The 15,748-nt window shown below is 39.5% G+C and overlaps 1 protein-coding gene across 6 annotated transcripts in view; it reads right to left on the bottom strand.

Annotated features, from left to right (window-relative positions):
- Positions 1–844: 844 nt before the first annotated feature.
- The window catches only part of SORCS2 (sortilin related VPS10 domain containing receptor 2), a 581,857-nt gene continuing 566,953 nt past the window's right edge, over positions 845–15,748 (bottom strand). The window contains exons 26-28 of one of the 6 annotated variants that reach the window (XM_069794263.1): positions 14,107–14,264; positions 11,855–11,934; positions 845–11,515 (exon numbers count right to left, since the gene is read on the bottom strand). In XM_069794263.1, coding sequence (XP_069650364.1) covers positions 11,492–11,515; positions 11,855–11,934; positions 14,107–14,264 — 262 coding nt within the window. In that variant the 3' untranslated portion in view covers positions 845–11,491. The remainder of the gene's footprint in view (positions 11,516–11,854; positions 11,935–14,106; positions 14,265–15,748) is intronic. The other 5 variants (XM_069794269.1, XM_069794295.1, XM_069794279.1 and 2 more) reach the window with 5 other exon arrangements.

The following is a 15,748-nucleotide window of genomic DNA, read 5'->3' as shown; positions in this document are numbered from 1 at the left end:
AAACTGTATTCCAACCCTAAATCTGAGCTAAGCCAGTAGCAGCTCACCTCAAAACTCTGAAGCAGGGACGAATGTCCACATTGCAGGGATGCATGACATATTCTGATTTTAGCAATTCAGTGACCTTTGCAAAGATAAGAGAGCACTCGCCAGGATCAGTAACAGCAACAGCACTTTGAGAGCCAGAGGTTTGATTTGCAGACCCCTCAATATTGCAAGGAGGATGCAGCTTCTATACAGCACAGGCAACTCTTCAGGAACACAGTGGGATAAAGGAAAGACAATGCAGTTAATAAAGAAAAAAGAATAAATAAGGAGCAAGTAGTGTGTGAAGCCAATGAAAATGGATGAGTTTGGAATAAAGACATGGGAAAGGCAGAAGAACACACACAGCTTTGTTCTGTTTATGGCTCTCTGTTACAGGGAGATCAAGGCTGAAACCTGCTGAATTCTTTAATTCTTTAGCTAGACAGAAATATTCAGCCTTTGATTCAGCGAAGTTCTAGAAGAACATATATTTTTCTTCACCTGCAGTTGCATGGCTTCAGTCTCACCACAGAGTGTCACCCTGCACCAATTATACTGCAGCAACTCCACTCCGGAGGAAAAAGGGAAAGGACTTTTCCCTTTTTCCTCCGGAGTGGAGTTGAGCTGCAGTATAGGAGGATGAAGTGGAGGAGGATGAAGCTTTGCTGCAGGCTTTGAGTTCAGTGCCGCTGAAGTTGAGTAGTTTGCCTCTAATTACTGACAAATCAAAACACACACACAAATTCTGGGGACTGGCTAAACCATTTTGCCTCCACAAATCCCATGAAATGCTTCACAAGAAAAACAAAGCAACCAATAGTTTAGAACCAAATTTTATTAAAGAAAAACCTGTAGTGCAGGTTCTCAGGACAAATGCATACCTTTGGATGCAGTGGAGTACACAGGTACGTATACAGTAGTTTGTCTGCTACATGTTTGGAAGCTGAAAGAGACTGTGATAATCTGTACTGCACAGTTCATCACCATCATTAAAAGTTGCCAAAAACTTGGTTGTGATCACTAACAGATACTTGGTTATGTGTGTGCACTACATATTGCACAAGACTTTTGATTAAGCTATTAATTGTGCAATTGAATCACAGTTAAGTGTTACATTAAGCATATTCAAACATATATTTGTTCTTGGTTTTTTTCTCAAAAACAGCACGTCACTACAAAACTGCCATTAAATGTTACATATTTACAAAAATATACAAATAACACTTTTCCCCATTTATGACAATGCACCAGTTATGGATTAATTTCATTCTTCCCTTGAGCCCTGGTACTGTATACAAAGAAACCTGCTCAAAGTCAGGGTCTCCTGAAACAAAATTAGGAAAAGGCATGTACTGTTTTCACCAATACTAGAATGTGTGCAAAGGCAAAAGGAGAGGACTGTGTAGTCATGTATGTTAAAGGTATGGACTATATCATACCTATGGCAACTAAGAGCCTTTACACGGATTGGAGGGACCCCTTTGTCAGAAATCTGGTTAGAAACACAGCGTTAAGCATTTGCTGATCTTATTCTGGAAAAGCAGTTGCAAGTAGTTCAAAAACTAAAAGTTCTGCCTTGGTTGTAATTAGCTTACATGTACCCAAAGTACTCTCATGCTAACCATGAGAATAAGAATTACAAGTGAAGATCAGCCAGTCACCTGTGTGAGTACAGATGCAGTGAGATGATAACTGATTTTAGCCTGCAGCTGCATTTCAAATTCACCGTGGGTGAGTGCCTTTCTTCTGTAACAGAAAGCTGAACTGACAAAGTCTGTAGAACTGCACAGTCATAAATTAGGGTAGAATTTGGCCCTGTAATGCCGAATAAATAATGCTCCGCATGAACAACAGGGTAGCCAGAAATGCTTTGTGAATCTTCACAAGAAGTATGTCAAGTCTAGTTTTTATTTTATTGGCTTTCATATCTTTACCAAGAGCTGTAGCTTTAATTAGCCAAAAATATGATTTGGGCTATGTTTAATTACCATTTTTTTCTCCTTTTGTTCATGACAGTAGCACCAGCAAAATCTGTATGATTTATCTGTCCAAGTCTGGAATGTGAGATTTTGGACCCACCTGTGCTGCAAACAGCCACAGATGCACTGTAATTATGCCAGTATTCATCCTTTACTCTTAAAATGGAAAATTCTCCCATTCCAACTCTCATTATCTCTCCAAGTCTTCCTCCACTACTTAATCCAGGGTGAATTGATATTCCTAGTGCAGCTTCATAAATACAGAGCAATGACACTATGATAATTTCATTTGGGTGAGGAAGGACAATAGTTGATGTCTACTAAGACCACACTTGCAATGCATCACTAGTGTGATGTTCTTTAGAACCACCTCCCCTTTTGCAAAGAAACATATCTATGGTTAATGGAAAGGTAAATCACAGAAGTTGTACGTATTTGTAAAAATAAGTGGTAAGTAAAGCACAAAAGTGAAAGCTTCCCAAAGTGCCCTGACAGCTGATGAAGTTCCCCACCTCTTCCAATCTGCTATTCCTCTGCAAATTTTTTCTTGTATTTTTTTCTCAGCTACACAGAAGAGTATAAAAATGAGTTAATGCCCTTTTGAGATCACCCCAGCTTACTGGCAGAACCACAATCAGAGAAAAGCGACTCAGAAGAGGCTGGGATCAAAGGGAGAATTCAAGTCTATGTCTCCATTTGATTACATTTTTCCCTCCAGAGCCTTCTGCATGGCAGCAAGAGCAGCTCATGACTTACACCCATGAGGAAATAAATCATAGCTTGTCAGTGACAAATAAAAAAAGGAGCTGTACTCAAATGCCTGGTGTGTATATGAAATGGAGGAACTCTGTCTTCCTTAAAATTAAAATTTCTAGTCACATGTTCAGTAAACTCCAGTGGCTGGTGTTTACCCGCAGGAATACTATACCAACTCATCCTCTCTAAACGTTATAAAATTACAGCTCATAGAGGGATTCCAGCAAATTACATTTACGCGGTATACATCCAAGACACAGACCCTATAAAATAATTCTCCTCCCTTGCCTCCTAGCTCAGTGCTGTGCTAAGAAGGAACACCAGCAGCAAATGCCCTACAATCATCTCAGAAGTAAACTTACATTGGAGCTACCTCTGGAGTCCACATGCATACATCCTGGCTCCTGGGAAGCAACCTCTTTTCCATGCACCTCAAGTGGGATGTTGCTGTGAGTCTTAAATTATAGGTAGAAATGTTGATAATTTCGCATGCTCCTGGTGCTGCATCAGTTTAGACTCATGCTTTAAAGTCTCTGTATGCAACCAGCAAAACTGAAAACAGTTACCATTACGAATTAAAGTAAGCTCCAAGGCTTAAGCAAAACAAACCCAAAAACTCAGGGCAAAATCATACACACTGGTAACACTGACTTTCTCCCTACTCTTCCTTGTCCTGTTTAGTCTTGTGCTCTGCTCCCTCCTGCATCTCTCTCACATACGGTCCCTCTCTAACACAGCCTCTACCCTTCAAAGATACCACTGAGCTTTTCCATTATTGAATTCCCATTGACTTCTCCAAGCTCCTCCAACAAGAAGATTCTCCCAAACCTATCTGGTGACATTGCTTAAACTTGTATTTTATGGAACTTGAAAGCGAGCCATTTGCCTCTGCCTCCAGGGCAGGTTGCATACACACCCATCCCACAAACCTGACAAGTCCAATTGCTCCCAAGAGGAATGATTCCCAGTCCTGCTGCTCCATTAGCAATGGACCCCCTTCACCTCACCTATTCTTCAGCTTCAGGTTGTAACAAATCATCTAAAAGGTTACATACTACCTTGGGCCAGCCCTTGCTGTGCTCCAGGAAACTCATGCAAACACTATGTCTCATCCCCATAACCCAAAATGAGGCAGAAGGAGGTATTTGGGAGATAATGGGTATAGCTGTCTGTCAATTAAATATATATTTTCCACTACAGACCAACAGCAAGGTCAATATAGACATGGATGAGGGAGGAAAAATGCTAGTTACTTATTCTTCAGGGAGGATAACACTCATCGACCTCTCAGACTAGAAGTATGTGCTCTCTAGGACAAGCAGCCGAGAGAAGTCCTGGAAAGGCAAAAGGGAAGAGTTCCAGAAAGATTCAGAGAAAATGAAAGCCATAATTAAAAGTGAAAGGATCAAAAGAACCGAAAGCGGGAAAGAAAAAGGAAGGATGGACTGCAGTGAGAAAAGCACGGGGGAACTACATCAACCCAGAAAATAGCACAGAGCTCAGAGGAGAGACAGGAATGGGGAAGAGATCGTGATTCTTCTTGTTACCACTCAGGACACAGTAGGGTGCATATCCAAATAAAAACACGAATAGAAACAGAACATAAAGCAAAACAAAAACCAAGGAAGAAAAAAGTGGACTGTAAAGAACTGTCATCAAGAGGAGGAGGCAGGCAAGGCAGAGCAACAAACAGCAGCAATAATGCAAAAGAATAAAAGGACAAAAAAAGGAGGGGGGAAGAAACGAGGAGAAACAAAAGAGAATGGAAATTCAGACAATCTTTTCTATAAAGTGTCACCAATAACTTAGCAAAAAGTTGGAAGCATTAAATAATGCAGGTGACTTCTCTTCAGAGTTCAGCATCTCAAAATATTAACCCCAAAGAGAGCAGTGTATTTCCAAGCAAACGGAGCCAGTGAATTGGGCATCTTCCTATGTTTGTGATGATATTCTGTAATCTTAACCATTTAAATGCCCTTCTGTGAATCTGGGACATATAAGTAAGTGATGTATTAAAATATTCTCCTTTAGACTAGCTTTATCATTTGCAAACTGCCTATGTGCATGTTACTGATGTTTGGGGTTTACACGTCTCCTTCTACATAGTCCTGCCTATTCATAATCTGGGACAAGAATGTCTTAAAAACTGTATGGATACAAGTCTGTTGTTTCCCTATATGAGCTGTTCTCATTAAAAAGCATCTCTTTCACCATTTCAGAAAGATTTTCTTTTCAAACTGTTATAATTAATAAGCAAGTAGTATGAATTAATACTTTTTTTTAAAAACAGAATAAGCCAGTTCTTGCCCTTTGATCTGCAAGAGCAGACACTGTCAGTAAGAACTAAACATAAGTATCAAAAGCTGGCTAAAATTAGCAACAAATAACATAGAAATGTAAGACATGCTAAGAAAGTTATTTGGAATGCCTGGCCTTCCTGGTGATTCATATACTCATTATACCATTAAAAATATGTGCAACAAAGGCATATTATTTAAGTAGTGCCATGTACTGCTGCATGTGTTATTGCTGCCCAGCAGGGCTTTATGTCCACTGTACCGCAACAAATCAGTGTAAAGATGCAAATTCTACAGAAACTCAGAAATCAAGTCCAATCAATAAAGCTCAAGTTTGTGTACTGCTTTCACGTCAAGTGTTGCAAGAAAATAATTTTAAACAGAATTACTTGTGTAAGGGAAAGAATCCACTTTTCTCAGGGCTAGTAAATGTTACTCCTAAAAGAAAATCAATCTGGCAGGAGAGAGAGACAAAGAGTATGCAATTAAGAGCATGTCTTTTTAGAGATACTATTAAAAAAAGTATTTTATTACAAACCATAACAGCTCTTTGATAAGGATTTTGTTCACATAGCTATATTGTTGCACTTCAGAGTACATATTTCTAAGCTTTCCAGTATTTCTTTTCTTAGATACTGTCTTCCAGAAGATATTCTCAGCTACCAGCACATAAACTAGCTGAAAATAGTAATTCCAACAAGCTTCACATAAGGAAAAAAAAAGAGATTAAAAGAATGAAAATCCTTCATTCGGTCATACATGGCTCCACAATTCATATTTTAAGTAATTTGCTAGTCCATTTAACAGGAGGAAAAAGGCCAGGACTGAAGACTTAAAGAAATGAGATCTCACATATTAAAAATCATGAAATGAACTTGCTGTATGTATCAATTTCAGGAAAAAAAAAAAAAGACATTTCTAAGATGAATGCATTCTTTAGTCTTCATACCATCCTGATGTACCATTACAGGGCCTTATTTCCCCAGTGGTATGTATAATCCTCTCTACTCTATGCAACATACTTGAAAAGAAAGGAAAAATAAAAACTTTGTCCACATGACATTCCCATTCAGATTTGGGACATGAGCTGTTCTACTCCATCTCAACATTGAGAAACTCTTCTGCACTCCCTCCAGCTTGAGTTTACAACAAGAATTGGAGGAAAATCTGCCGAGGTGATCAATCGGGTAGAAGGGCTGACAGGAAAGAAGATTAAAAAATTAAGAGTGCACAGCTTGACATTTCCCAAAGGCTGCGGGGTTAGGCTTTTAATTGCAAAAGCTAACTGGGGGTCTAAGTTATTTCAAAATTTGTCACTTTGATGATTATAGTCTGAAAATAAGTGAAAAACATTACATATATATCCATGACAGGAATAAACATGCATTTAAATGGCACTGAGAGGGCTAATACTGAAATACTGAAAGGAACTAAAGAACATGAAAATACAGATTTAACATTAGGAAAATTGTCTGAGCAGATCCTGGAACTACTTCTGGGCAATTAAATGCTACTCTAATGGAAGTTTTAGAAAGACTTTCTCAGACTAGTAAGATTAGGCTATATGCCAATCTCGTCAAGAAAGTTGTAGAATCAATGTGCAATTGGGACTAGAACAGAGAACACGAGCCAGGAGGCAGCTTTTTGGATGGACTTAGAAGACACAAAATTTTGCATCTCTAAAATCAATATTTGTAAAGGTAAATGCTTATAAATTTCTTCCTAGTGGAAAGCCAATATTTTGAGAGAAATGTGCAGTTACTTCCATCTAAAAGTCTGAAATGAAAATGAAGGTAGAAACAATACAGCGGTATCAATCAATATACAATAACAACTCCAACTGCCAGGGATCATGCAATGAAATAAAAATTTCAGTCTCTCTTTTCCTCTCAATGTTTCATTAATGAAAAATTACAAAATATTGTTTTATAGGAAACATAGGAAAACTCTATGACTGAAATTGTCATCGATTCTGTCATCAACTTAGCAACATTGTATTCAACTTGAAATAACACTAGAAATTCAAAGCTTATCAGAACCACTGGTTCATCATCAAAAAGTTACTACAAACAAATGCATGTATTTAATTTCTTAAAAATAATACACACACCCCCCCCCCCATTTCTTTGAGCATGTATTTGTGTAAGGGGGATGGAAACCACTTCAGTTCCATTCTACTGACCTCTGTTAAAGAGACAGCATACAATAGTAGAGTATTCCCCCTAAAGTGATGTCTCTTTGAACCTAAACCACAGCTAACCATCATAATCATGTCAGATGAAATCTGCTTTGCACTAGGAACTACTAATGGCAAAGCGCTGATTTGGCTCTGTCTGTCCAGAGGACAGTCATTTAACAAATCATCTACTTCATATGAATAAACACTTTACTCCTCTTTAAACTGGTCATTGAAAGCAGAAAACTCATCAGGAAGAATATAATTCAATGAGAATATCCAAAAAGAGTTCAAGGAAATTGGATGTGAATTGGAGATAACAACATCTTGCCTCAGGCTGGTACCTTCTGTTTCTTCACAGCCATTTCCACCACCCTCTTCTACAGGGTATAAAAACATACATTGATTTATATTGCTTTTATTTTTGAGAAATTAATTTACACTGTGTGTGGATTTTCCCTAAAGGTCTTCTGAGCATTTCTGAGCACTTTATATGGATAGACCACTCCAAAACCATATAAAACATTCAATATCAAAAGGGAAAGCAAAGATACCAGCTGTAAATCTTGATGGCTCTGTTAGAACGCTTCAAATCAGTACAGCTTGGAGCACTCTGAAAAGTACAGGGTGTTTTTGAAATTGCAAATACATCAGAGTTTAAGAAGACCAAAAGGTGTGAATGAGGCCAATACACTGCCAGTTTTGTTGGTTTCAGTATAGTTCAATATCAATGTTGGTAAGTATCACTGTACCCATTATTATAAGGCTTTTGACCAAATAACACTGCAGAAAAGTAAATTTAAGATACTAGTGTGTAACAGCAAAATCACAGCCAATGTTGCAATGCTACCACATAATAGTATGTTCCAATAACAGTTTTAAAATAAAATTACCTTTTTTTTTAACAGTGATGTACCTTTTTCAGATTATGCATTTTTTACATTGTACATAATTGCATCTGGTTTCAGCAGACTACCTTTAATAACAGCAATAATTACATTTGAAACAAAGAAAGCAAAACTATTAATAATTTATGCTCAGAAAATTCTTTCACTCTGAAGATCCTGAACAAACAGTGATTAACTGAGCCTCACAATACCCCTGTGAGGTAGGTAATTACTATCATCAGCCCCATTTTACAGGCGGGGAAACTGAGGCACATACAGGTTAAGTAACTTGCCCAAAGTGGGTACAGAATACAGGTACCTGACAGCCATCTTGTTTCTTAGCCATCAAACCACCCTTCCCCACTAACAAATTTAACTGGAATATGTACAAATACTGCACGTCTGTGTGCATGCATGCATGACTAGTGTTTGTGCATAGAAACAACTCTGTATAAGAATGTGTTTCTGTATACGAATGTATCAGGATCCTAGATACATATAAAGGATAAAATGCTAAGACGTCATGGATGTAGTTCAAGAGATTAAAAATGTAGCCCTAGTGAGACATTTCATTTAAAGATAAACCAAAACACCATGAATGGGAAAATGGTAATGGTATTTTCTCAGTTTTAAAATAATTCGTTTTAAAGTTATTCTTGCCAGGGAATCAAAGGCTTCCTTTATTATCTGCTGGGTATTATTAATACAGTTATGGCAATACTGACAACTCATTAGAAAACAATGTTTTTAAGACATGACAAACCAACCTCACAGGAGTGCTGCATGAATCAAATTAATAAGCATCGAAAAACATTATTACAGGCACTATATTGTGCTAAGTGTTAATTAGAGTACCAAGCGGTTAAATATTCTACAGTGTTCCAAAAGATTCCTGTTATCAGAGACACAAATCACCCTGTATTAAATGTATAAAAATAGCTGTGAAAGCATAAATTAGATGTGTGACCTAGCTGCAACAGTGTCCTTTGCCAACCCAACAAACTGTGGGAAAACAACCCCGAGCTAGAACTTCCATCCCATCCCTTGTCCATGAGGCTAATCTGCTACTCACCTGCCCTATACAAATGACCCACTTCAGATTTATTTCACAGGAACAAGTAAGCTGTTTGCAATACTATTTTATTCTCTGTTCCAGCTCATTTCTGCTAGAAAAAGCATAAAGAGCTGGTGAGAACAGATAGACCTCTGGTGCAACGATCCCGAGAGTTTCCAATGCACAGCACATTTTGTATTTACGCTTCTCTTCAAGGAACCCAGACTCAGATACATGTAACACCTTGGATTTCTACACAGTCTGGCATACATCAGTCAGCAAGAGCATTGCTTCTCTGTAAATTGGTTTACATGGCACTCTATAACTACATAGGCAGAAATTTTAGAACAATTTTTGAAATTATTTTCCTGAGCAGTTTGCAAGCGCTTTTCAGAATCTTCACTTAAACTTTTTCACCTAGTTCCTTACAGTAAGTTTATAATCTAGATTTTCTTGTGCTTTACACATACATCCTGTGGGGTTTGTGAGAGCCTGCTACACTGAATTATTACATCCCAGTCCGTTGCATTTGATGACAATATGCTCTAGGATATCCACAGCTACATGGAAGAATGACTTCAATGCATACGATAATTTTATGACAGTCCTTTTCTGTCTTACCAGCATTATTTTCTGTTTGTTTATTCAGAAAGATGTAGTTAGCTATCTGTATCCTCCTTAAGCAAGGTGGTGTGCGAGCTTGCCACTAGCATCAGTATGACATTCAGTGAGTGAAGAGCTATTTATTCTCTATCAAAGGCAAAAAGTGAAGAGATTATATAGGTTTCTGAGAGAAGCATCCTAATCCCAGGCAGCTGTGACACACAGGATGCCAGATGTTTAAACTCATCACACCACAGTCCGTTTCCTACACGGCTCCATAAACCTCAGGGAAACGACCAGCGGGGTGTGGATTCACCGCACAGCCGTTCCCAAGGGATGCAGGGGTCAGGACTAGGAAACTCTGACCCAACTCACAAAATTGGGATTAGGAAACTCTGACCTGATTCACAAGCCTTTCTGCAGGCAGCTCCTTCAGAAGCCCCACTGCCCTCCCTGCAGAAATGGGGGCCAGCGGCGGTAGGGACTGAGTGACACCCTGTGGTGACGGAAAGGAAATACGAACCCCTAAATCACAGCCCATCCTCCCTCCCCATGACCCTCTGGATTGTCAAACCAACCCAAGCGGCAAAGGTCGGCTCGGAGTTTGCCCACCCCTGTCTGCCAGGGCAAACAGCCAGGGAAAATCCCAAAGGATGCGAGTGGGAAGGGGATGGTGGTGAGCTACCCAGTCCTGCCCGGAGGAGAGCTCCGACCTACCCGGCACGTCTGCCCTAATAGGAAGTTTTAAAAAAATAACCATACTAAGAAAGCGACTTAAAAGAGGTATTTACACTCTCTGCAAATTTAAAAAGAGACAGGCCACCAGCATGGGGTTTTACGGGGTAACTCATCCGGCAGCTGCCATCGTCCTAAAGGTGCTCGCTTATGAGACAAGAAGGGAGCAACTGAAATGACTGTCCGCAAGTGAAGGCACCTGGTCTGGAAATAGCATCAAGCTGGTGTTTTTCTTTCACATGGGGTGGGACTGGGGAAGATACCGGTGCTGATGGTTTGTCAGGACTTGCTACACTTACAAGAGCATTATCCTATATTATGAGATATCTTAATTAACGCTTTACTTCCTTTAATCCACAGAAGGGCCTAAGCCTAAATTCATTAGATTGTCTGACACATGTTTAAGTTAAGAGCTTGTATCGACTAGAAGTGCATTTGTCTCCTCGCTTAGTCCTCTCCCAGTACAGAAACACTTGGCCTCCTAAAAAATCGTCATCATGATCAACCAACCATCTGTTCTGGTCTAGTCGCTTGCGTAAAAATCACTTTTTCGGGCTGATGAGTCCCAGCCTTCCGCTGAATACCTCAATTAAAAATATAATTAAAAAGTTACAGTCAATCCTTCTAAAAATAAACCTAAAGAACTAGAGCATATACAGAAAAGAAATAAGGTGGCATTGAAGGTGCCTAGGGCTACAAATTTGCTACCATAGTTTGAGTTTCAATTGGAACGAGTTCCCAGGCCATAGAGTCAACACAAGGCGCATTATCCTTCTCCCTTGGTAACTGATGATGGATGCTTTTTTCCACGGGACTGATAGGAAACCTCCTCTCCACCAGCATTTACAGCCATATTTGCAATTTTGTGACATCACCAGGGAAAAATAAAAACGATACAGAGAAGAGTCTTTCGGTTTTTGTGTTCAGCTGTAAATATCAGCTAACCAGGTAACTGTGCATCTCTCTGGAGTTGATGCTCAAAACCACGCCTGAGTGATTGCCTACGAAAATAAAGAAACAAAAGGCCAGCATTAGTGTATTTCAGGCACTTCACAATAAATCCCCCTTTTATGGCAGGGACAAGTCAATCGCATAAAGAGAGTGGCTTTATCAAACAACAGGTCAGGTGAAGGTTGGTGCAACAGCTCCATGTACCTACAGCATACTTTCGCGCAAAGCTTTTGCTCATGGTGGTGGATTTGTGGCAAATTCCTAGGGTTTCTATCCTAGCGACAGCATAAGTTGGTTCTCTTTGTGGCTTAAAAAGGTGTAGTTGTCTCGAGGGGTGCAGGTGAGGGAGGAGAATGGAACCTGAGGCGTCCATTCGACATGCCACTGACCTGGGACTGGACACTGACCGGCATCAGCAATAAGGGAACTCTGTAGCTGTTCAAGTTGCCACTTCTCCCAGAAGGAGTCACTGCAAGGTAATGGTGTTGAGGAGTCCCAAGGTGGGGGTTGCGATAAAGTAGGCAACATAAAATATATAGAAAACAAAAAAAGTGGATGGGTGAGTCTGGAAATACTGTACTGTGGAAATTCAAAAGTTACGAGAAGAGAGAGAACAAACAGAAACCCAGGCCTGTAACTCCCTGCTGTGCACGGAGCGGAGGCTGCTACTGACATCTCCCAACAGGGAGGGAGAAAGCTCACCAGAACTAGAAGGGATCTCCATAGCATAGGAACCTTTGGCAAATAATGTCATAAAATAGAATTTAGTATAAAGCAGGGATTATAACATGCTTCGTACTCTAGCCAGATAAAACAGACGAGTATCATTAACAGGAATATTTTCTTGGCAGTACTGAGCAATACCGGAGCTAGTGCAAAGTACTGAAAGTAACAAAACAGTACAGCGAGCAGAAGTATAGTTTTATGTCCTAAATAAAGTCTTGTGTCTAAAAGCTGTACAGTAGCTGACAAATATGGATGATTATGATCCACAGAAATGAACTCTTTACGCTCCGCTGGAAATGCTACTGGTGTTGACAACCTGGCAGAAGCACAAATCACTTCGAGATCTGCATTTGCTAACTGTCTTAAGTTTCACATCAAAACATCATGATCTTGCACTCTTTAACCTTAATAATGCTCTGCCCAGATAGAAGAATTTTTTTTTTTCTCTGAGTAAGGAGTGCAGGGCAAGTAGAGATTATTTCTGAATGCGTTACAAATCAGGGTAGCACTTCTTTATTCCAGCATCTCAAGCTGCCTTATATAAATAGGCCATAAGGGATTTTCTACCATTAAAAGAAGTTACGCTTCTGTACATTGCTAGAGGTGTTTGAATGCTCCACTTTAATAGGCATGCCTGCAAGGACTTTGTTAGCATTCAGCCTTCTCTTCTAAAGACCCGGGAGATGAGTCGATCAGACAATTATAACACAGACTTTGTTTTTCCAGGGTTGTTTTTAGAACTAACTCTGGTAAAATCAGGAGTGCAATCAAGGTTGTCTTGCAAAATCTGAATGGAAACACAGTGATACTCGTACACAAAGGTTGCCAAAGAAAAGATAGAAATACACAAAGCAAAGCGGGAGGCTGGATTCTTCCCTCGTGCTCAAAGCTAACACCTCCAAGAACCTAGAAGCGCCACACAGTTCAGCAAATAAAAATAAAGACATCGAGAACAAACGATAAAGGTGAAACCCAAGATAAAGAAATCTCTCCTCTGCCAAAGTTCTGTCCTTCCCCAGGCTACCTGTGGTGCAGCTAAAACACATCTTCTTCTGTGGGTTCATGAAGACATTACAGTTGCCTGTTACACCATGAGTCTGCTGCTACAAATCCCAAAGGCTTTGGGTTATCTATTTATTTTCACAAAATGTGTAGGAATGGAACTGGGGAGTTTTTTCCATAGTCCTACACTTTTCAGACTGTGACCTGAAAGCAGTCTGAACACAACGGTAAATTTTACAAGAAATGAATTTTACAGATAAGCACTCCATGTTACATTAAAAACAACCACAGGGTGCCAGGATATGCTCTTCCACCTGACACTGAAATCATTTGCACTGAGAGATATTCACCGAAAGTTTCCCTCTTGGGTTCCTTATGACCATCCCATAAATACTAGAAAGTTACCAGCTAAATTAGAGAAGACTTACGATACTTTTTATACAGGAATAATTTTAACGTTTCTAATCATGAAAACTTTAAATGCCACTGGAATATGATGGCAAATATAGCAATGGATCTAGGTACAATCCATCTGAAATCATGGAAACATTGACTCTACAAATCCTGCTGATCTAAACTCCATTTTCCACCAATTCATGGGGTTATTGAGTTAATTCAACTGTTACCTATTATATCCTGTTCTACCAAATATAATTTATCTCTAAAATTGTCCCAGGAAGTCTGACATTAAACTGTCCTATCTCTGTACTCATGCTCTACATAGCATGTCATCCATGCATTAGCCTATATCAAAAGCAAGCCAAAAGAAGATAACTGAGATAATCCTTTGATAGTGGTGTACTATTTGCTTCTTCCTGAGACGGAGCAGAAAATGAAAAAAAGGTAAAATGAAAACAAACATCAATTAAAAATCAATTACTTATGAAAATTTATAAACTAAAAATGAAGTTACCTCTTGCGTTACCTAGTGTTTGAGAGTCCAGATCATCATCAATAAATTCCTCACCCTGGATGATGTTCTGGGTGTCCTCACTATGATTAACAGGGCTTGTCATCTCCTGCTCTTTTTCGTTGTGCATCTGGGCATAGACATTTCTGCCTGGCAGTTTCCTAAATCAGACAAGGACAAAAAGTCTTGTGATGGAGTTTCTTCATGTTGCGCTCATGCTGGCATCAGAGCAGAGCTCCAGCATAGCAAGGTCATTCCAGAATCACAAAACAGCACCAATCCCACCCTTCCTTACTTTTGTATTCACAACCTAAACTTACCAACTCCTTATTCTCTGTCAGTTTTATGTACTGCCTTATCATGATGTTCATACCAATGTAATAATTAAGCATCAATTTCTGACTAAGATTGACAGACAATGAACAATACTGAAAAAAAACCAACCTAAAACCACAGAAAAGCTATTTTAAGAACTCAAGCAATAAAAAGTCCCAACAAGCATTCATTCTTGTTTCCGGGTGTCTTCACAAACATTAAGCTGGGTCACAATCATCATCACATCTCCCTGGTGAGGTGGGCTGACACTGAAGTGTAATAGTATTGAATGGCAGTCTGACATTCCATCAGGGTTGAGGAGAAAGAAGTGGGAGAAATCCAGGAGACAGGGAATGGAGAGGGAGCAGAGATTAAAGAACCAGGAGGCCAGGACCAAGGGGTAAGGAGTAAGGAGGTAAACAGGCATTGATAAGGGCAAATGTGAAGACAGGGGAGGTTGGTGAAGTTAAGCAGGCAGCACTGAAGGAGACAGAGTGTAAAGCTTGGCCTAGGACTACTGGGAACTGCTGAATTAGACAAAACCCTCTATGGCAGACAGCATTGAATTCATTCATTCAGATTTGAGACTAGAAAAACAAAAAGCTTGTTATTAAATAGCTCTATCAGCTCTAATGAACAATTAACACCATGGCTGGGACTGAGAGGCTTAAGGCTTAGTATTGGTAAAGAATTCTTAACTAGATTAACTTAAATTAGACTTTGTAAAATCAAAGGGAATAATCAGGGACTTCTAACTTTGCAACAGAATTTGTGGTTTGAACATTTCTCAAAAGCCATACCCTTTGCTGTAGCTGCATTCACCTGCAATCTGCCTGGGGACATAAGAACATCTTTTCCTGGGCACCAAGCAGACACTTTTGATTAGGGAGTTGCAGTTTGTGAGCTCCATTTCCTACACTGCAAGAAGCAGCTTGACAGCTTGATCAGCATGACAGCAGATCATGGCTGTCAAAGTCTGTGCTTAAACACAGATTATTGCAATGGGCAGACAATAAGAAGAAAAGAGAAAACAGGGTTGAACTGCTGAGGTTAAGCTGCGGTTTCTGCTGAGCTCCTTTAGACAGTGAGAAGACAGAAAAAATGACACTAATTTTTAGGTCTCTCTCTAAAAACGACCATCTTCTGCTCCACATTCTGGCAGCAGTTTGAAAGGTCTGTTTTCTCTAGGCTTCTGAAGATGACCTGCCTTTAAATGTCATTTCAGAAGAAAGGTTCTTCACTAGGTGGCATCATCTTAGTTTGAGATAAAAGTTACTGCAGCAAACTATTTTGAACAGCACCTTCCATTGCATCAAAGTAATTAGAATAA

Source organism: Haliaeetus albicilla, chromosome 1, assembly GCF_947461875.1.
Source record: "Haliaeetus albicilla chromosome 1, bHalAlb1.1, whole genome shotgun sequence".
Classification (NCBI taxonomy): Eukaryota; Metazoa; Chordata; class Aves; order Accipitriformes; family Accipitridae; genus Haliaeetus; species Haliaeetus albicilla.
This window is presented reverse-complemented; position numbering and strand designations above follow the sequence as displayed.